Below are 22,962 nucleotides of genomic sequence, written 5' to 3' on the forward strand. Positions count from 1 at the left end.
GTAGATGTTCAGTGTCAATGCTTTGTTCCGTACCTATGACCCATACGCTGATCTCTCAGTCACTGAGTCTCGACCAGTGATGAGCTTTCTGTAGACACCTCGCAGGACCCTCCTCCAAGCGATGTGTTTGGTGTGGTGGGTTTGTCAGGTCTCAGGGGAGAGCAGCTGGCAAAGACCAAGTGACCCTTTGCCAAGGGATCTCTGTGTCACTGTCTGACCCCCCTAGGCCAGGGAGAGGACGACTTTCTGCCAATGGCCTTCAGGACGGGTGCTGAGTTCTGTCAGCGAAGGCCAGAGCCCCGAATGCTGCCAGCCCTCTCCTTGGGGCTGGAGATGCTCCACAGACTGTTCCCTCCCCAGGGTGCCCCCCCCCCCCAGAGTAGAGTAGGTCTCTCCTGTTAACTCCTGCTCCAGTCCTGACAGGCCAGTCTAGACTAAAGCAGCAGTTTAACCCCTTCTATGCCAGCGTGGGGTTTATATAGCCCTTCCCAGGCGCCCAGGCCCAGGGAATGGCCCCCTATCAGCCCCATGCCTGAGGTGGTGGGGTGACCCACTGGCAGCATTGCCCTTGAGGGTGCTGCTCCCACGCCCTCCCCTGCCCCTTTACTGCCACCACAAGGCCTGTCACCGTCACTTCCTGAGGGGTGACCCCAGGAGGTGTGTGTTGTTATCCCTCTCCCTGCCCCCTGGATCCGTTCTGCCCCCTCCATCACTCACCTCTGTCTCAGGAGACAAGGTGGGTCATGGGGTGCGGGTGATGCTGTGCTGCAGATCCATCACTGGAGGGGTGGCAGCCTGGACCCTCCTAGAAGCTTGCCGGGATGCTGACGTGCTGTGGAGGAGAACGGGGGCTTGGTGGAGACCACAGACCCTTTGTCCCACACTTGTCCCTGTGAAGCCTGCTCTGCATTGCTGCCAATTGCTGCTGGTGGCGTTGTGCCCGTAAGTCTCTGTAACGCTGTCCCCAGTGACTGGAGAGCACGAGCACCAGCCTCCGGCAGACTGGTGAGCAGCAGGGAACAAACCCCAAACTGGGTGTGAGGTCTGTATGGAGATTTCACCAACCAAGTATCCAGTGTAAACGCTTCAGGCTCTGTAACAGCATTAACATGGAATCACAGACAGTCCCCTTGGGTGATCCCATATATCTCACCACGCAGGTGAGCTCACCTTTGTGACAGATGGTCCCTTACTCCAGGGGTTCTCAACCTTTTTCTTTCTGAGCCCTCCCCCCACATATGCTATAAAAACTCCATGGCCCACGTGGGCCTCAGTACCCGGTTTTCTGCATATAAAAGCCAGGGCTGGCATTAGGGGGCAGCAAGCAGGGCAACTGCCTGGGGCCTCATGCCACAGGGGCCCCCACAAAGCTACATTGCTTAGGCTTTGGCTTCAGCCCTGGTGGTGGGGCTCAGGGCCCTGGACTTCAGCCCCATGCGCTGGGACTTCAGCTTTCTGCCCTGGGCCTCAGCGAGTCTAATGCTGGCCTTGCTTGGCAGCCCCCTGAAAGCTGCTCCCGGCCCCCCAGGGGGCCCCAGACCCCTGGTTGAGAACCACTGCCTTACCCCACGAATCACAGCAATGTTCAAGTTACTGCCAGTCCCAAAGGACCAGTCACTTCCTTAGGTCGATTGAATCTGAGATCTCACAAGAAAGACAACACTTGTAGCCAGTCCTGTCATAACCTGTATTAAGACTTATTTAAAACCAGAGTTGTTTACAAAGTTAAGGCAGGTTAAAGCAGATGCAGACGATTTACAGTCTTAAATTTCAAAAGGTAACAGAAGCTTCTATAATAAGCAAGTTCTACATAGCCTGGGTTAGTCCTAAAGAATAAGAAGCTGGGGATCTCTTGCTTATGCCTAGAAACTTTGCCCCCCAGAGTCCAAGCAGCATACAGATCATCAGTTCCTTCTGTATGGGGGTTTTTACCCCCTTCCTGCCATGTGCTCTGAGCTGCAAACTCAGCCAGAGGGAAGTGAAGAGCACAACAACAGTCTTGTGTCGTCTTTAACATCCCATAATAGTCTATCTGGTGTGGATGGACCTTTCCTGCCAGGCAGGGTGTAATGCATTCGGTTGCTAGTCAGCACTTCACCTAGGTAAAGTCTCTCTCCTGTCTGGTGATTTACAGAGGCTCACAATGCAGCTAGTCAGATATTAACCCTGGCAGCAAATCACATGCATTCAGTAAAGTCTAAACATGTTCTTATAATGCTAATACCTCTTTTAACAATACTAACACAGGTGAGTCAGACTGATTCCAGCGATGCGTTTGTCCCTGTTCAGTGAAGACATGGGGGCTTTTGCAAGAGCTAACACCTCATCTGCCAGTGTCACAGGCAGGCTGGGTAGGGATGGTGTCTCTAGCCTCTGTTTGCCAGAAGCTGGGAATGGGCGACAGGGGATGGATCATTTGATGGTTACCTGTTCTGTTCATTCCCTCTGAAGCACCTGGCATTGGTCACTGAGCTAGATGGACCATTGGTCTGATGCAGTGGGCAGCTCTTATGTTCACAGTCTGTATGAGGAGTATCTACTCACTTGGACTCACCGGGGAGCCACAGAAAGGAACAAGATGTGCTGAGGCAAGAAGGCCCAGTTTCAGAGCCCCTGGGGTCACGCTTCCCAAAGGCTAAAACTAGGCCCAGCCCATGAAGGGGGCACTGCCAGGAGAGTCTGGATAAAGGCTGGAGCATCAAACAGCTTTGTAAACCTGAGAGAGCTGCCTTGGGGACAGTGACAGGGAGAATCCCCAGAGTGACTCCTTTGATTCTGCTCTTCTCTGGCCTTTGCTTTATAGAATCATAGAACTGGAAGGGACCTCGAGAGGTTGTCTAGTAAGAACCTTTTGTGTCCTTGCAAACTGTGATCATGTCCCCTCTCAGTCTTCTTTTCTCCAGACTAAACAAACACAATTTTTTCAATCTTCCCTCATAGGTCTTGTTCTCTAGACCTTTAATCATTTTTGTTGCTCTTCTCTGGACTTTCTCCAATTTGTGCACATCTTTCCTGAAATGTGGCCCCCAGAACTGGACACACTACTCCAGTTGAGGCCTAATCAGCGCGGAGTGGAATGGAAGAATTACTTCTCGTGTCTTGCTTTTTTTGCAACAGTGTAACATTGTTGACTCATATTTAGCTTACGATACACTGTGACCCCGAGATCCCTTTCCGCAGTTCTCCTTCCTAGGCAGTTATTTCCCATTTTGTATGTGTGCAACTGATTGTTCCTTCCTAAGTGAAGTACTTGGGATTTGTCCTTATTGAATTTCATCCTATTTACTTCAGACCATTTCTCCAATTTGTCCAGATCATTTTGAATTTTAATCCTATCCTCCAAAGCACTTGCAACCCCTCCCAGCTTGGTATCGTCCACAAACATAAGTGTAACAGAGAGACTCTGCTGCTGGGAGGGTTTCACCCTGTGTCAGAGGGTTACACCCTGGTGGGAGGGGGCTAGGCCTGTACTGGAATAAGGTCACTCTGTGCTCCACAGTGTAGCAGAACCTAGAATGTCCATTAGCAGGGGAAAATCCTGGGGGGGAATCGGCTTGTGGAATGGACAAAAACCCCACCTGAATTTTCTCACATTGCCCTTCTCACTCTGGCAGGTTACAGAATAACGTCCACGTTTCGCTCCAGATCATCCCCTCCTCCCAGGGGGAAGGAAATGGCTGCACTGGAGCTGGCTCAGGTAAGGGATTCTCAGGGAGCTGGTGGTGGGTTCTGCTTGGAGGGAGAGGAGCAGTAAATGCATAGAAGGGTGGGAGCTGCTCGAGGTGGTGGGAGGCAGGAACTATCTAGGGTGGAGGAAGGGAGGGGACAGGATGTGACAAAGCTTCTGAGACTTGTGTAATGTAGGGTGTGATGGGTTGTCACCCCTGGGGTGCAGTCTGGGGGGCTTCTGGGAACCGCTGTGCCCTCTAACCGTGAAGCTGGGCTGGCCCTTCTCACAGTGGTTGGCCGGAGATTCAGCCAGCCTCTCCAGGCCCTGTTATCACCCAACACGACAGCAGGTGGCGCCATACACCCAGCTAAGCTACCTGAGTGCTTTACCTGAGCCACTCAAGGACAGAGAAGACAACAGCCAATTTCCCAGCGGTAAGTGATAGCAAAGCGATCAAAGCAGATTACTTAGGCTTAGTTTGAGTTTTTGGTTATTTGCTAACATACTAGATGGATAGAATTTGAACTAGCAATTTCTCACCCTTACTGATGATAGGAGCAGTCCACCAAGTTTCCATACCCAAGCTTGAAATCCCTTTACCCTGGGACCAACACTTCCCCCAGTTCAGTCTTTGTTCCTCAGGTGCTTCCTCAGGTGGAGAAAGTGAATAAGGAAAAGTTATTTACTTGTTCACGTAATATAAGAACTAGGGGCCACCAAATGAAATTAATGGGCGGCAGGTTTAAAACAAATAAAAGGAAGTTCTTCACACAGCGCACAGTCAACCTGTGGAACTCCTTGCCTGAGGAGATTCTGAAGGCTAGGACTATAACAGCGTTTAAAAGAGAACTGGATAAATTCATGGAGGTTAAGTCCATTAATGGCTATTAGGCAGCCTGGGTAAGGAATGGTGTCCCTAGCCTCTGTTTGTCAGAGGGTGGCGATGGATGGCAGGAGAGAGATCACTTGATCATTACCTGTTAGGTTCACTCCCTCTGGGGCACCTGGCATTGGTCACTGTCAGTAGACAGAATACTGGGTTGGATGGACCTTTGGTCTGACCCAGTATGGCCATTCTTATTCATAGATCCATAGATTCTAGGACTGGCAGGGACCTCGAGAGGTCATCAAGTCCAGTCCCCTGCCCTCGTGGCAGGACCAAATACTGTCTAGACCATCCCTGATAGACATTTATGTAACCTGCTCTTAAATATCTCCAGAGATGGAGATTCCACAACCTTCCTAGGCAATTTATTCCAGTGTTTAACCACCCTGACAGTTAGGACCTTTTTCCTAATGTCCAACCTAAACCTCCCTTTGCTGCAGTTTAAGCCCATTTCTTCTTGTTCTATCCTTAGAGGCTAAGATGAACATGTTTTCTCCCTCCTCCTCATGACACCCTTTTAGATACCTGAAAAATTCTATCATGTCCCCTCTGTCTTCTCTTTCCAAACTAAACAAACCCAATTCTTTCAGCCTTCGTTCATAGGTCATGTTCTCTAGACCTTTATTCATTCTTGTTTCTCTTCTCTGGACCCTCTCCAATTTCTCCACATCTTTCTTGAAATGTGGTGCCCAGAACTGGACACAATACTCCAGTTGAGGCCTAACCAGCGCAGAGTAGAGCGGAAGACTGAATTCTAGTGTCTTGCTCACAACACACCTGTTAATGCAGCCCAGAATCATGTTTGCTTTTTTTGCAACAGCATCACACTGTTGACTCATACTTAGCTTGTGGTCCACTATAACCCCTAGATCCCTTTCTGCCGTACTCCTTCCTAGACAGTCTCTTCCCATTCTGTATGTGTGAAACTGATTGTTTCTTCCTAAGTGGAGCACTTTGCATTTGTCTTTATTAAACTTCATCCTATTTACCTCAGACCATTTCTCCAATTTCTCCAGATCATTTTGAATTATGACCCTGTCCTCCAAACCAGTTGCAATCCCTCCCAGTTTGGTATCATCTGCGGACTTAATAAGTGTACTTTCTATGCCAATATCGAAATGGTTGATGAAGATATTGAACAGAGCCGGTCCCAAAACAGACCCCTGCGGAACCCCACTTGTTATACCTTTCCAGCAGGATTGGGAACCGTTAATAACTATTCTCTGAGTACGGTTATCCAGCCAGTTATGCACCCACCTTATAGTAGCCCCATCTAAGTTGTATTTGTCTAGTTTATTGATAAGAATATCATGCGAGACTGTATCAAATGCTTTACTAAAGTCTAGGTATACCACATCCACCACTTCTCCCTTATCCACAAGGCTTGTTATCCTATCAAAGAAAGCTCTCAGATTGGTTTGACATGTTTTGTTCTTCACATACAGAGTCCATATCCATAACTTCAGATACAAACATGAGCCATGCACACAAATAGGATAATCATGTTCGGCCAATCACAACTTTTCCAATGACACTGCACATGACGCATCTTGCACAAAATGCCTAATAATTATGGCCTAATCATTTTATACTCCTACCACTATGCTGAATGTGGGGTGTAGTGTCAGGGCCTAATTTCAAGGCACAGGAGTTGGGAATGGAACTTCCCCTCTTTGTGGAACAGGAAATAACCCCCCAGCCAGGGCTGGGAAAACTTCCCAGACTCCCCAGTGCTGGAGCCGGAATCTACTGACACTTCATTAGTTACCACCACCCCCAATCTTTGTGGCAACTGCAAACTTTATCACTGATGATTTTATGTTCTCTTCCAGGTCATTAATAAGTATGTTAAATAGCAAAGAGCCAAGAACCAGTCCTTGTGGGAAGCCCCTAGAAAGAAATCCACTCGACCATAGTTCCCCATTTACAATCCCAGTTTTTAATCTATTTAATATATGCCCTGTGTATTTTTTATCTTTCTAGTTTTCTAGTCAAAATGTTGTGCTGAACCAAGTCACATGCCTTACAGAAGTCTAGGTATATTACATCAATACTATTAGTTGCAACCAAACTTTTGATCTCATCCAGTAAGGATATCCAGTTAGTTTGACAATCTATTGTGTCTAAACCTTTGTTAATGGGTACTAATTATCTTACCCTCCTTTAATTCGTTATTAATGAACTCCAGTATCGGCTGCTCCATTCTCTTGCCCAGTATCGATTTTAGACTAACACTCTTGTAATTAGCTGGGTCATCTCTTCTACACTTTTTAAATATTGGCACAGCATTAGCTTTATTCCAGTCTTATGGAATTTCCTCAGTGTTCCAAGTCCTAATGAAAATCAACACTAACAGTCCACCACGCTTCTCCACCGGGTCTCTCAAAACTCTTGTTATCTGGACCTGCTGATTTAAACACATCTAACTGTAATACCTGCTGTTTAACATACTCATGAGTTGTTGTTGTAATGGAAAGTGTCGTCGTCAACATCTTATGATATGAGTTACATCATTTGTTTTTCTCCAAATCCAGGAGAGAAATATTTATTGAACACTTTTACCTCTTCTGCATTATTTTTGATAATTCTGCCATTTCTATCTAGTAATTGACCACTACCGTTGTTAGGATTAATTTTGTACTTAATATACTTTTTAAAACTTCCTTCTTATTTTTCATTGATTGATCATTGATTTCTGATAGCTTCCCTTACCAATTTTCTACAAATCTGACCTCCTAACTTATAGTCTTTACTATTGACTTCCCCTTTCTTCCATATATTTTATTTGGAGAGTGTTGGGATTCCTACCAGGGAGCCACCAGCAGGGTCCAGAGACAGCCCCATCTCCTGTATCAAGCTCTGGCTAGTGGGTATGTGATAAATGTGATGACCCTGCCTCCGTCTGTCAGCTGGGAGACACAAAGGTTCTCTCTTTCTACCCTCTGATGCCGCCTGGCTGTTCTAGGCAAGGTGGGGTGGGACTCTGTTAACATGTGCCTCCATTTACCTGGTGCTGCTGTTCCGTGAATAGTGGGGCAGCAGGTACTGAGTGTTGAATTCTTGCTCTTTCAGGGGCCGGTGACCTTCGAGGAGGTGGCTGTGTATTTCACCAGGGAAGAGTGGGCTCTGCTGGACCCCACTCAGAGAGCCCTCTACAGGGATGTCATGCAGGAGAACTATGAGAATGTGACCTCGCTGGGTAAGGATTCCCGTCCTCTTGGAATAGGAAATGAAGAGATAAGGTTCATGCCAGCCCCACAATGCCACCTCTACTCTGTCCTGTTTCAGCATCACCCCAATATGCCAGTGACACACACACACTACCAGAGACCCTCCCCTGCTGCAGAACACTTTGGGAACAGCGCACAGGAGCCGTATTGCAGTGTCAAATAGCTCCTGTTTGCTCAAGTAAACTTCTTTGAGATGGGGCAACCACATCCGTACAGAGTATTTGAGATGTGGGCGTACCATGGATTTGTGTAGAGGCAATATGATATTTTATGTCTTATTATCTATTTCTTAATGATTCCCAACATTCTGTTCGCTTTTTTCACTGCTGCTGCACACTGAGTGGATGTTTTCAGAGAACTATCCACAGTGACTCCAAGATCTCTCTCTTGAGTGGAAACAGCTAATTTAGATCCGATCATTTTGTATGTATAGCTGGGATTATGTTTTCCAATGGGCTGCAATATGTGTTATCCTGACATCTAGTACTGCTGAGATCCTGCATTCAGTGATATCCCTGCCCTTCCTGTTCCCTTTCTCCACTGAACCCCACCAGCCCATGCTTCCTGTTCCCAGCTTCCCCAGGACTCTCTTATTGTCTCTGAACCTCTCTGTCAGCAAGAAGCAGTGCCAGGGAGACTTGCCCTCTCTCTGGAGTCTTTGATTTCTGGGACATGGATTTACTTTCTCTGTGTTTTAGGGACTCTTTGAAATTGAGTGTCTGTGATATTAACCACAGTGCAACCTGGACTGTTGAACAGCTGTGTCCCCTCAGTTCCCAAGCTGGGGTGCCTTTTACACTGCTCTACTGTGAGAACAGCCACTCCTGGGCAGGTAACGCACAGTCTCCAGCATGTAACTCACTCCCAGCTACACAGTATCGAGTGCTGCTAGTCAGTGACTTATAAGTTACAGTGCAGCACAGGAGAACCCCAGAAAATTCTCTGCTCCCAGACTTCTCCCAGAAATGTGCATCTTTCCCTGTCCAGCACACTCCTGAACAACGCAAGCTCATATGAAGTCTGTCATTTCATCAGTGGAAAATGACATGCGCCAGCCTTGTTATCCCAGATGGAGTTTCCAACACACTTTATTACAAACACACTGGTTAGATAAAGAATAAAACAAGATAGTTAACAATCAAAAAAAATATTTTAAGATACAGATAATGAGGCATAAAGCTCAGAATTGTTTACAAAAGAAATGCAAAGATAAAACACAAATTAACATCTAAGTTAACAAGCTAAAATGGATTCAAAGCAAATGTTTCTCTCTCCATGTGCTGAGACATGCTGGTTTTCCTTTCAGCCAGGACTCGGCCTAACCCACCCCTTCCTCCCACGTTCAGCTCTTCAGGAGTTGTCATGAGCAGAGGGAAAGGGGGGAGAGAGAGTCTGAAGCATTTTCCTCACCTCTTTTTATAATTCTGTCCTTTGTACTAGAAACAACTTCAGTTCTCAGCTGAGTCATGGTGCCAGGCTGTCTGTCGGAGATATGAGAATTGTGAGGGAAAGTCTACAGAAAGAGCTTTGGAGCTTTGGTCAAGCTAGTAGGCCTGAAGTATTAGCTGAGCTTGCTTCTCTGTGTAAAGGGCATAGAAAGGCAGAGTGGAATGGAAAATCCCCCAGATTGGGGAACAAGGGAAGCCAGGGGGCTGGACTCGATGATCTTTCAAGGTCCCTTCCAGTTCTAGGAGATTGGTATATCTCCAGTTATTTATTTTAATTTAAATCCCCCAAATTGGGGAACAATGGCTTTGTGTGCATAAGGGCCCTAGTAGGTGAAGTGGAAAGTCCCCAAACACACTGATTTGCAGTAACCGAACTTTTGAAACGTAACCACAATGGAAGTGTTAGAAAAGTCAAACCACGAACTAGACTAGGAATAACAATAACAGGAAAGGCCGAATATGGAAAACTGATTGTTCAGTTTGCTTTTGACCTGCATCATATTTGGCAATATATTCCAAATAAGGAAATTAACGTGCAACGTATGTGCCATTGATTGTGGTTTTAAGCTTTAAAAGGCTTGTGTGATTTTTAGCTCAGGGGGACAGTATTCCAATAGCTGTCGCCCCCTACGCACTTTTAACCAAGAAAAGAGCCTGGTCCTGCGAATTCACTGGTTTACCAAGTGTGACACTGTATGGAATTGTGAGACACTTTGGTATTAATAATAAAATAATATAATCTTATCAAATTGCAATGAATCATGCTAGATATGCCATTTAAGGTGTCAGGGGAAATGTTATGATTTTCCAAGTATGATCATTTTGTTTCTATGTCTGTATCACCTTTGTATTGTGAGTTATAGATATGTAGGGTATATCTGTATTTCCAGACTTGTGCAGTGTTTCTGGGTGACACCCCCAGACATATTGGCATCAACACTGCCTAGCCTGTTTGATGGCCCATTGAGGGTCATCAGCTGTACAATGAGCCCATGGAAAGGACCAAGGGGATACACCTATTGCGTCAGCAAGACATGCCGGGGTATGCCTGTGTAATGAGAACTCCAAGGCTTTTCCATGCCACATGCTGTGAAGCTTGTGTTTGGGACACAGGAAGTACAAGCCACATAGCAAAAGGAATATAAAGGGCAGCTGCATCATCTCCATTTTGTCTTCAATCCCCTTGCGTGCCTCTGGAGCAACTTCTCTACAAACTGAACCCTGGAACAAAGGACTGAATGACCCATCCAAGCTATGGATGTGTTCCAGACGGACTTCCAAGCCAGCAACTCACCAATACTGCTAAGAACCTGATATATCCATTTTGGAATGTATCTGACTGCTTTCCCATTTAACTTCTTTCTGCTTTTCTTTCGTTTAAACCTTTAGTTTAGATGCTAAGGATTGGCTGGCAGTGTGGTATTTTGGGTAAGATCCAAACCTATACTGGCCTGGTGATGTGGCTGACCTTTGGGGTCAGAAGATCATTTTGTTTATGTGAGCAGAGTTTTGAAATAACCTCTCACTGTACTGGGCCTAAGTGCTGATTAGGAGTCAGAGAACTGGGATGCAATAAAGGGGGCCGTGTGATTTCTTTTTTCAGCTTCTCGATAACCCGAGAGGGTGATCCCTTTTTCAGCCTGCCCTGATCTTGGCATTTTCAGTGAGACCTGCCTCTGGCCCACCAGGTCATACTAAGCACTGAAGTTAAATTAATAGAATGTTTTTTATGACAAAGTCTTATGAAATCAAGTGAACTCCTTTGTTTTCTTTCATCTGAGCAGGGTTTCCTGTTACCCAGCCTGATGTGATCTCCCAGCTGGAACAAGGGGAAGAGCCATGGGTCCCAGACCTCCAGGGTTCAGAGGAAAGAGAGATCCTGAGAGCTCCCTGCACAGGTGAGGAAACATTAAACCACCCAGAATCTGTAAGTGCCTGAAGGAAACATCTGGGATGCCCAACAAAGCCCTTGGGGAGATCTCTCAGTTCATTATTATCCCTAGCAGGAGTCGTATCCTCAGGGTAACTATAGCTCATGACTTCCTATAGATCCTAGCAGACACCAGGCAGTAGCTTCCTCCCTTCCCCCTGCATATTTGGATGGGATGTGAAGGCTGAATTCATCCCCCTCCTCTCTCCTATTTGGGGGAAGAGTTTGGGGGAGTTCAGCTCCTGATTTTTATTTGACCTGTTTTCAGCACTTGTTTTGGTTTGGTCTTCCCCTTTCCATCCCTGTTTGAGGTTTCTGTCTCTGTCACAGCAGGTGATGCAATGGCATGTGAGAAAGAGGAGCAGAATTTTCAGCCTGAAAATGTCGAGCCAGTGGGTAAAAACAGAGCATTATCGCAAAGATCGAAAAGGATTGTGTCCAGGAGTCATGAGCAGGGAAACTCCTGGGAGATTCAGCACAGACCAGAAACAGAGCAAGGAAACCAGCCAGGAGAGAAATTGGATAAATTTATTTTCTCTTGGGGAACTCAGAAGGTCCTCATGGAAACCACAACACAACAGGAAATCCTTAGGCGAAAGAGAAAAAATACATGCCCTGAGTGTGGGAAAAACTTCATTCACGGATCAAACCTTTCTGTTCATCTGAGAATCCACACAGGGGAGAGACCCTACAAATGCAGTGAGTGTGGGAAAACCTTCAATCGCAGCTCACACCTTATTGCCCATCAGAAAATCCACACAGGGGATAGACCCTATAAATGCAGTGAATGTGGAAAATGCTTCACTAGCGGCTCAAACCTTTCTCAACATCAGAGAATCCACACAGGGGAGAGGCCCTACGAATGCCGTGAGTGTGGGAAAACCTTCACTTACAAATCAGGCCTTTCTAGACATCAGAGAATCCCCACAGGGGACAGGCCCTATGAATGCAGTGAGTGTGGGAAAACCTTCAATCGCAGATCAGGCCTTTCTAGACATCAGAGAATCCACACAGGTGACAGGCCCTACGAATGCAGAGAGTGTGGAAAAACCTTCTCTTACAAATCAGGCCTTTCTAGACATCGGAGAATCCACACAGGGGAAAGACCCTACGAATGCCGTGAGTGTTGTAAAACCTTCAGTCGCAGCTCGCACCTTATTAGTCATCAAACAATCCACACAGGGGACAGGCCCTACGAATGCAGAGAGTGTGGGAAAACCTTCACTCAAATATCAGCCTTTTCTCAACATCAGAGAATCCACACAGGGGACAGGCCCTATGAATGCAGTGAGTGTGGGAAAACCTTCAATCGCAGATCAGGCCTTTCTAGACATCAGAGAATCCACACAGGGGACAGGCCCTATGTATGCAGTGAGTGTGGGAAAACGTTCACTCAAAGTTCAGCCCTTTCTGTTCATCAGAGAAGCCACACAGATGAGAGGCCCTATGAATGCAGAGAGTGTAGGAAAACCTTCACTCACAGATCAACCCTTTCTGTTCATCAGAGAATCCACACAGGGGAAAGGCCCTATGTATGCAGTGAGTGTGGGAAAACCTTCACTCAAAGTTCAGCGCTTTCTCTTCATCAGAGAATCCACACAGGGGAGAGGCCCTATGAATGCAGAGAGTGTGGGAAAACCTTCAATCACCGCTCACACCTTATTACCCATCAGAGACTCCACACAGGGGAGAGGCCCTATAAATGCTGTGAGTGTGGAAAATGCTTCACGAAGAGTTCAGCCCTTTCTCAGCATCAGAGAATCCACACAGGGGAGAGGCCCTATGTATGCCATGAGTGTGGGAAAACCTTCTCTTGGCACTCATCCCATGTTAGCCATCAGAGAATCTGCAAGAGAGATCAACATTGTAAAAATCTCTAGGGCTATCAATACTTTGTTTTTGTAATACTTTTCCTGATTCCCACATAGTAACTTTTAAAGCTCTTTGAACTGTTTGCAGCACCGTTATCCCTCAGCTTGTCCAGATGAGTGGCCCATTTTTGCCTTTTGCAGTTCGCCCTCTTTTAAGATGGACCTATTTGTCCTTTCTATTGTCCCACAAGTAACTGGAGTGTGCCCTTCCTATGAGGAACCAGGGAGCATCACGTTTATACCATTCCTCCTATTGCAAAGTTATTGTTAGAGTCACCAGTGATACAGATTGTATCCTTGCCAATTGTTCTCATGTTGCTCTGGGTTGTGCTGAAGAGCAGTTATATTGGGAATTTTTCAAATTATATGTAAATGAAGAGGAGCAGGGGCAGGAAAAAAGTATAATTACAGCTTCTGTGACACTGGAAGGAGATGGGGTGACTCAGGCCACGTCTATACTTACCTTCCCGGTCGACGCGGTGAGTTCGACTTCTCGGAGTTCGAACTATCGCGTCTGATCTAGACGCGATAGTTCGAACTCCGGAAGCGCTAGTTCGAACTCCGGTACTCCACCGCGGCAGGCGGAGTTGCTGGAGTCGACCCTGGAGCCGCGGAGTTCGCTTCCCCGCCGTCTGGACGGGTAAGTTTTCGAACTAGGGTAGTTCGAATTCAGCTACGTTATTCACGTAGCTGAATTTGCGTACCCTAGTTCGAATTAGGGGCTGTGTGTGGACCAGGGCTTAGAGATTCCCTCCTTCCCCATCACTGCAGAACTGTTACCTTTTGCCTGAGCCAGGCAGAGTTTATCTTCATCACATTCTATCCATCCACTTCTCAAAGTGTCATGTGATGAAGCATTCTCCGTTGTCTGTGCTTGCAGATGATGTTTTGACTTCTTTAATCCTATATCAGAGTCGCTATGACTGGAGATGAAAGTGTCAAAGACCTGGGAGGGGAATTCAAATGGATCCCAAATACAGTGTGATCATTTAGAGTTTAAATTCCAGGTTCCATCTATTGTAAAGCCACTTCTGGCAAGAGGGCTGTTTTTCCCTTATTATGGGGATGCTACGATACTAAAAAAATTGTAAATAACATAACTGACTATTGAGACAGGGATGAGGGAAGCAGGTTTGAATGGATCAGAGGAGAATGTGATGGGAGACTCTTGTCCCGATTCTGAATAATCAGATGTAACCTGCTCTGGAATTTCACTTGACACTTTCTTTGTCATGTATTCTCTCTCTGTGATGCGGGTTTCTATCTTTCCTGAAGGCTGTTTGGTCACCCAATTGGATATTAGTTCATTTGGTAGGATGTAGCTCAGATTTATTGAAGAATTTAAGACAATGACCCTTTGCTAAAGTCCTCATTTATGATTTCAGCTTTGCTTTTTCCCCATCCCTCCATGATGACATGGAGAAAGTTGAAGTGCAGTTCTATAAACAGGAGAGAACTCTCTAATTTACTGGACAAGCTAACAAAGAAACAGCAGTGATTTAAAATCTCCACTCAGAAATGGTGAACAACAGCAGAACCCCAACTAACTGAAGGAAGTGCATCTGATCACAGTGTATTTCAGTTGTTTAAGGCAATATTGTCTTCGATGATCTGGGAAGAGAATTCCATGGTAAGTGATTTTGAACTAGGCAAAATGCCCATGTGTTTGGTTCCCAAAGCATTTGTAACCCAGGCCCTACAGAAGATCTCTCCTAGCTAATCCTATGGTATGGGAAATGCAGCCCTTCATGACACAGATGTTGAGGAAATAGAAGTGGAGTTTTTGTCAAATTTATCCTTTGTAGGTGCTAAAGATGTGTATAAAATGAAACCAGTGTTGAAAATGTAATAGCTTCTGAAAAATAGCCATTTTTAAATAGAATCTCCAGCTCTGGTAACTAACGAAGATTCTGATCCAGGCCTGTATCCAGTCCCTTCCCTGGACCTGTGCCACCGAATTAAAGAAGAGCTGGGCATGTTTCAGGAAGCCATTCCTCATTAACACTGCTGAGATTTTAAGTGGTTTTGTAAAGTATTCTACTTCAGAGAACTGTAACTTTACCCTATCCAAGACCAAGGATTTGGAAAGAGCTGAGGTTGAAAGAGTCCACACCCAGTTCTTGGTTTCTACCCCAGTAAAGGAAGCTATGGTGACCCAAGGAAAATCGTTTGTACAGCTCCACTTCCAAGTTCAGTGTCACTGATTACACTTCCAAAGTATGCCAGGGTTAGATTGAGAACAGTCATCCTTCACTGTTTGGATGCAAAGAGAGAGTGCTTCATAGGACAGTCCTTCCCTGTGGATCCCAAACTGGCTGCCTGGTTGGGTAACAAGGACTTTCAGGCTGTAGAAATTATGGTAACCAATAAGGCAAAGAATGTGTCAGCCTCCAATTTCAGATTTTCAGATACACGCATGTTGAGTCCTGAGACTATGGTTTTGTGTCTGACGCTGTGGCTACACAATTAAGCTGATGTTGGCACAGCTCCACCAATGTAGCTGTGCTGCTGTAGCACTGCAATAACAGATGCTGTAAGCCAATGGGAGAGATTTCTCCCATCGGACTTGATTAGTCCAGCCCCTGCAAGTGGTGGTGGCTATGTTGAGAGGAGAAGCTCTCCTGCTCATGTAGCACTATCTACACGGGGGGTTAGGGCTGTGTAACTACATTGCTCAGCTGTGTGGATTTTTCACACCCCTAAGCAATATAGTTATCCCGATAAATGTCTTTAGTGTAGACCAGAGAGGTTTCTCTTGTGTTTTATGCATTTACCTTACTTCTCTACCTCCTCCTACTTTGAAAGATTAAAAAGTGTGAAAAGAGAGGTATTTTTCTCCATGATGCAAACATTCCGACATAGAAGACCCCTTCTACCAACACACATGGCAGAAGATCCTGAGATATATGCACTCACAGAAGTGGTTGGGACCTACGTTGGGACAAACCACAATAAGAACCAGGGTTCAGTTGTTGGCAATGGGGATTAAAAGAAAACTAACATATATATGACAAGAATTTGTGATCTTTGAATATGTTATTGTTACCAATTAAAATGAAATGATAGGTGAAGTTATTGGTTAAAGAGTAAGAGACTGTGTGATAATCTGAATTATTTTGGAAAACTGAAAGTTGTCTTGATTTTGTGTTTTGTTAGTCATACAGGAAATGATGGCTAATCTTGAAAAGTTAATTAGATTTAATTTACCCTGGTTCCTCAACTGTTGCTACAGCTCTACTACCCATCAGTCCAAAGACTGAGAGAAATGGAGAGTTCCAACCATTGTCCTTTTAGTATCTTATTGTTCCTCTCTCTGTTTTTTTGTGCTGGCCTTTCTATTCTATCACTTTCTGCCTTTGTTTAGTTGGTAACAGTTGGTTTCCATCACTCACGTTTGTTTGTTTAAATCTCTATCCATTGTTAAATAAATGTTTTGCTTGTTCGATAACTGTACTCCGGTGCTGTGTGAGATACAGTAGAAATGGTCCACAGTAAAACTAGTAACCTGGGATACTTGGGCAGATAGGATCTGGGATTTCACTAAGTATCTGGTGATCCGGGCTGGACCCCAGAGGGGGACACATTGACGGAACTCAGGGGTGAGGGTGGCTGCTGTAGCTCAGAGGAGGGTGCTTGAGTTCCAGCTAGCTGGTGAGTTTGGTCACTAACATCCAAATGGAAAACTCCCTCTTCCTAGTGGCAGGTGGCAACAAGAGACTCACAGCCCTCAGCACCCTGAGAAGGGTCACCATGTGTCTCTGTGTTGATCCACCTGTCAAATTCACACAGGGAAAGCTCCCGATATTCCATCAAACTCTGAATCACACCTCCTGAGTATTTAAAAGAGTATCTCATAACTATTTGTCTATGTAAAGTATCAGAACAGTTCACAAATTTTAGGATCTGCCCTATGAAATCATGGAAAATATGCTCTTCACTCTGTGGGTACATCTAGACTACCCGCCGTATCGGCGGGTAGCAATCGATTTCTCGGGGATCGATATATTGTCTCATCTAGACGTGATATATCAATCCCTGAAAGTGCTTCCGTCGACTCCGGAACTCCACCAGCGCGAACGGTGGTAACGGAGTCGACGGGCAGCCGCAGACGTCGATCCCGCGCTGTGAGGACGAGAGGTAAATCGATCTAAGATACTTCGACTTCAGCTACGCTATTCACGTAGCTGAAGTTGTGTATCTTAGATCGATCCCACCCCCCAGTGTAGACCAGCCCTGTGAAAGCATGTAAAGAATCCAAGCGCTGGAGGACAGGGTTTGGGTCCAGAGAGACCTAGACAAATTAGAGGATTGGGCCAAAAGAAATCTGAGGAGGTTCAACAAGGAGAATTGCAGAGTCCTGCACTTAGGACGGAAGAATCCCAGGCACTGCCACAGCCTGGGGACTGACTGAGTGAGGGGGGTTTGATAGCAGCCTTCAACTACCTGAAAGAGCAGCAGTGTGGGCTTTCTCCTTGCCACTTTTGCTGGGCTGGGCAGGCAGCCTGGAGGCCTTTCTAGAAGAGCATTGGGAACTGAGTTAGAAAAACCAATGTGAAAACCAGAACCTCAGGTTTAGACTCATTTATTTATAATATTAAATCTTCAATTCTAGTGTCACAATCAATACAATTGCTTCAGCCTGATAGTTGCCCAAAGGGAAAACTTAACGTCTCTCCAAGGGGAGTGGAGAGAAAGCAGTTTTCAGAGTCCAAGAGAGACAAGGCGGGTGAGGGTAAGAGTTTGCAGAGGACCAACCTCTGTTGGTGAAAGAGACAAGCTGTGGAGCTAACCCAGCACCCTTCTTCAGTTCTGTGTAGCCTGGAAGGTCGTCTCTTCCATAACCAGCAGTTAGAACATAAGAACAGCCACACTGAGTCAGACCAGTTCATCTAGCCCACTCTCCCGAAAGTGGCCAATGCCCGGTGCCCCAGAGGACCCCTGGAACCAGCATGGATACACCACCACCACAAACAAGGTTAAAAGTCAATGCACAGGGGAGAAGGATCTTGTGTTTCATTCCTTATGTCCTAGTCCCATCATGTGGCCATTTCCTTTTCTTCCTTTCTGTTAAAAGCTTTGGTGTTTTGCACAGAAACATTATTTCCCCAGGAGAGACCCAGGAGTTGGGGGCTGCATTCCTGTGCCAAACAGTCACTGGAAGGGGGCAGACAAAGGCCTTTAGGACGAGGCGTCCGTCACTGTCAAAAGATCATCTCCCTCCTGCAGGTCACTGGCAGCCTGAATTTGTTCCTTATCTTCCCAGAGTCTGGGGGCTGGAATCAGCACTACCCAGCCCCTCCGTATGTAGCAGGAACAAACACAAACCTGGTCTTTAAAACAAGCTGTCCCCTTCCTTCTCAGGGAAGATTTTTCTGTGATTGAAGTGAGCTTCAGTTCCCCTCTCCTAGGGGTGGGGCAGGTGTGGGGCCAGCTCCCAGTAAGATCTGTTTTTACCTTTGCCCCGTTTCAGTCACTCTGGGATGGTAACTCTGCTCCCAGCTGTCAGGCAGCTTCCAGCCCATCCACCCTACTCACTAACTCTGTGGTCATGTGTCACCCCCTCTGCCAGCACACAGAGCCTGCAGGAAAGCTACTCCTGCCAGATGCACTGGTGGTATAGTGGTGTGCGTAGGTGTCTTCCAAGCAGTTGATCTGGGTCTGATTCCCAGCCAATGCAATAATGGCTTTTCTCTTTTGTTGTTTCCTCATCTGGAAGTGGCTTAATTTCAGTCACATTGTGTTACAATCACATTATCTATAGAATGAGACAATAAATGGGTCAAAGTCCAGCAGGTCATACAGGATGGAGGCACACAAGGGGCTGGAATGTGTCATCTGAGAAAGAACACTTGGAAACCTGCATCTCCCATCCCCTGGCCTTGTGGGTTATGATTCCAGCTGTGTGAGCTGTTTGTATGATGTTCCGACATGAGAGGGAAATGAAATTTTGAGTCAGTTTTTGCTCCTGCAGATTACTTTGCTGTTACAATTATAATGACATAAACAAAAGGGAGGCAAAATAAACATAACCCCCAAATTGCAATACAGGTGGGGAAAGAGACGATCATGGTTAAGCCAAACACTTCAAAATAAAAATTAATATTAAAAAGGGGAGAGGGAAGAGATCAGGTATGTGGAGATCCCCTTGATATTTCAACGCACATTGTTAGAATCAAAGTTCAGACTTGACACTGGAAAACCTGCAACTACCTGTCTCTCTGAACACCTGTGATGAGCAAGATGGAGTTGGGACACCTGTTCTGCTTCAATCATTTATTGTCTCTCTGTTCTCTCCTTCTTCTCCCCCCAATTCCTCGTCTCCAATGTCTCTGCCTTTCTCCTCTTGCTCCCTCTCCCCTGCCCTTTCCAGGAACTCACACTCTACAGCATTTAGGACAAGCCAGAGCTCCCATGTTCTGCACATGAGCCTGTGTCAGAGGATGTGTGACCCCGGTCAGAACCCGTCACCAGATCAATATGACCCTTTATGGGTGACTTCTCTGCCTACTCTGCAATTTACATCTCCCCACCCCCCACCCCCCACAAACAGGGTGGGGTACAGCTCTGACTGAGAGGCCTCACAGGAGAAATTTCAGCCCAAAGACAAATTTGTGTGAAATGTTGAGAAATGAAGAGCCCCCCAAATCCCCAGAACTCTAGTGTCACCCCCATTGCACCAGCACAGGGAACCCAGTGAAATGGGGTTACAGAATACAAGGGGGGAGGCAGCAGGGAGAGAGGTGACAGGGAGTCTCTCTTTTTCCTTCTCTCTTCACTTTCTCTTCTTCTCTTTCCTTCCAGGAACTGCAGTCACAGCAGGGAGGGCTTTGTCTCATGGGAAGGGATCCGTGACTGTCATAGAGGCGGTGGAAGTGACGGATTCTGTGACTTCCCACGACCTCCATGACTTCTAGGTGAAAGCTGGAGGCATGTAGGTAAGTATAGCGGTCAGTAGGTTTCCAGTATAGGGTGGTGTTTATGTGACCATCGCTTATTAGCACTGTAGTGTCCAGGAAGTGGATCTCTTGTGTGAACTGGTCCAGGCTGAGGTTGATGGTGGGTTGGAAATTGTTGAAATCATGGTGGAATTCCTCAAGGGCTTCTTTTCCATGGGTCCAGATGCTGAAGATGTCAGCAGTGTAGCACAAGTAGAGTATGGGCCTTAGGGGACGAGAGCTGAGGAAATGTTCCAAGTCGGCCATAAAAAAGTTGGCATACCATGGGGCCATGAGAGTACCCATAGCAGTGCCGCTGACTTGAAGGTAAACATTGTCCCCAAATGTGAAATAGTTGTGGGTGAGGACAAAGTCACAAAGTTCAGCCTCCAGGTTTGCCGTGACATTATCGGGGATACGGTTCCTGACGGCTTGTAGTCCATCTTTGTGTGGACTGTTGGTGTAGAGGGCTTCTGCCTCCATAGTGGCCAGGATGGTGTTTCCTGGAAGATCATTGTAGTTTCCTCAGGAAGTCAGTGGCGTCTCGAAGATAGCTGGGAGTGCTGGTGGCGTAGGGCCTGAGGAGGGCGTCTACATAGCCAAACAATCCTGCTGTCAGGGTGCCAATGCCTGAGATGATGGGGCGTCCAGGATTTCCAGGTTTATGGATCTTGGGCAGCAGATACAATAACCCTGGTTGGGGTTCTAGACTGTCTTATTGCCAAGGGACGGAGAAACTCAGCCAGCAGCAGGGGGTGCAGAACACCGTCCTAGTGTGGGGGTGACAGTGCCTCCGGGATCCTGACATCCCAGCACTTTACACACCTTCCTAGAGCCTCCCAACCCCCCTCGGCTGTCGGGACTGCGCCCCCAACCCTACTGACGAGAAACAGGCCTGGGGAGGGGAAGCTACTGGCTCAGGGTCACACCAAGTGTCAGAAGTATGGATGGAACCCAGCAGTCCTTCTCTCCAGGCCCCTTCGCTAACCACTGCTGCACACTCCCTCCCACAGCTGGCAATGAGAAGCAGGCCCTCATGGCCGCTCCCCCTGCCTGTGAGAGGGAGTGTGCTCCGCTGGAGTGACCGGGCCAGGGGATTGGGAGTCAGGACTCCTGAGTTCCATTGCTGGGTTTCCTATTGGTTCCACTGCTGGTTGTTTTCCTTTTCCTGGGGGACTCTGGGCAAGTTGCTCCCCCCTCTAGGGCTCTGTCCCCAGCAGGCAAATGGGGATTTCGTACCTTCCCACTATTGGAAAGTGCTGGGAGAATCCCCCAGCCAAAGCTGCTCTGACAGCGCTAAGCAGCATCTGACCATTCAAGGTCGGAGCGCGCTGCCCAGGAGATGGAGTGTCTGGCTTTGGGGTTTCACTTCAGCCCAGTCTAGAGAGAGGGGCCCAGCCATGGGGTTTGGCTCAAGAAGACCAAGTCTCCAATTTGTTAAGGACGTTTTGGATTCCAGTCCTGTGCTCCAAAGTGCTTGGTGTCAGTTGCACATTTTAGAAGCATGCTCTCCACTCCATCTTCCAAATCATTCATGAAACTATTGAATAGTACCGGACCCCGGACTGATCCCTGCTGCACCCACTAGGTGCCCCCTCTCCGTTGGGCAGCCAGACATGGAGAAGGGCCCTTGGAGTCTGGGCTTTCAACCAGCTCTGCACCCACGTGACACTGATTGCATCGAGACCGCATTTCCCTCGTTTGCTTGTGAGAATGTCCTGCGGGACTGTGCCAAAAGCCTTAGTAACCCCAAGATAGATCCCATCTACTGTTCACCCACCTCCACTAGGCCCGGAACCCTGGCAAAGAAGGAAAGAGGATTGGTTTGGGATGATTTGTTCTTGACAAATCCATGCTCACTCGTCCTAAGAACCAAATTATCCTGTAGGTGCTGCTGACAAACTGTTTAAGAATGTATTGCAGTATCTCTCCAGCTATGGATGTGAGGCTAGCTAGTCTGTAAGTCCCAGGGGTCTCTTTGTTCCCCTTTGAAAGATAGGTCCTGTCTTGTTCATGGATGGGAAGATGTTCTTTTTCAGGGATCTCAGATGAGAACTGAGGCACAACACCGGGTTTGTTAAGGCCACAAAAATGGAGGCAGGAACCTCTTCTCTCCTGCTGGCAAAGAACCCCAGGTACCTAAAAGACAGAGACTCACACCCCTGAATGGGCTTTAGAAAAGTTAGTGGTTAAAAAGTTTGGCCTCGAACATTTCTTGTTTCCACAGACTAGACATTTTAGCAAACTTTAGAATTCCTTGTTGCTAAACACCGTGAAACTCCCCTTTCTCCTTCACAGAGGGCCTTATTGCCCCTTATCTCACTCGGGCTCACGACTGCCCAGAGTTCGAGAACTGTCCCTGTTCCCATTGGGCAGATGGGGAGGAGCCTGAGGTATAGAGAAGGGAAGTGACCTGTCACCAGATGGATCAGACTGAACAGGTTTCAAACCTCCAGGAGGCTCTTACCTTCTAAACAGGGACGGCTGTTTTCTAGTAAAATCACTAAAAAGGGAAGGAGAAAACTCGAAAGAGGTTCCTCCTGGCGCTCACGTCCGTGAACCCGAATACTCTCTCAGTCCTCAGAGAGAGACCTGGAGAAGGAGACTTGCTGGAGCAAAGCCACAGGGGTCTCTGAGGTTTCCCTGGCCCCTCGCCCCGGTCCTGCCTGGCTGATGTCAGCATCTCTCTGTGAGGTCACCACCTCCCCACCACCTTTCACCAATAGTCTGAGGTCCTGCAAAAGGCCTTTGTGATGTCACTGCTGCACCCCTCCCTTGCTAGGCTAATGTCCTGCCCCTGGCCAGGCACTTTGGAGGTTTGAGCTACTCCCTGTGGATCACCCCACTCAAGGAGGGTTCGTTCTAGGCAGCAAGCCGGCTAGACAGGGAAACATCAGACGCTGCTCCCAATGCTGCACTCAGTTTTTCAGAAATGAGTTGACTTTACGGCCAGAAGAGACCATTAGAGCATCTAATCTGACCCCCTGCATAT

General features: G+C 47.0%; 2 protein-coding genes across 2 annotated transcripts in view; one reads left to right on the forward strand and one right to left on the reverse strand.

Annotated features, from left to right (window-relative positions):
• Positions 1–22,962, reverse strand: part of LOC123356632 — a 1,710,063-nt gene that overhangs the window by 967,140 nt on the left and 719,961 nt on the right.
• LOC123356613 (zinc finger protein 345-like) lies at positions 11,833–21,054 on the forward strand (the record flags this gene model as incomplete). Its single annotated transcript, XM_044999973.1, has 4 exons — positions 11,833–12,521; positions 12,606–12,993; positions 18,506–18,518; positions 20,984–21,054. Coding segments are annotated over 4 exons (1,161 nt in total), but the record flags the coding sequence as incomplete, so codon positions are not given.

This window comes from Mauremys mutica, chromosome 26 (genome assembly GCF_020497125.1).
Source record: "Mauremys mutica isolate MM-2020 ecotype Southern chromosome 26, ASM2049712v1, whole genome shotgun sequence".
Lineage (NCBI taxonomy): Eukaryota > Metazoa > Chordata > Testudines > Geoemydidae > Mauremys > Mauremys mutica.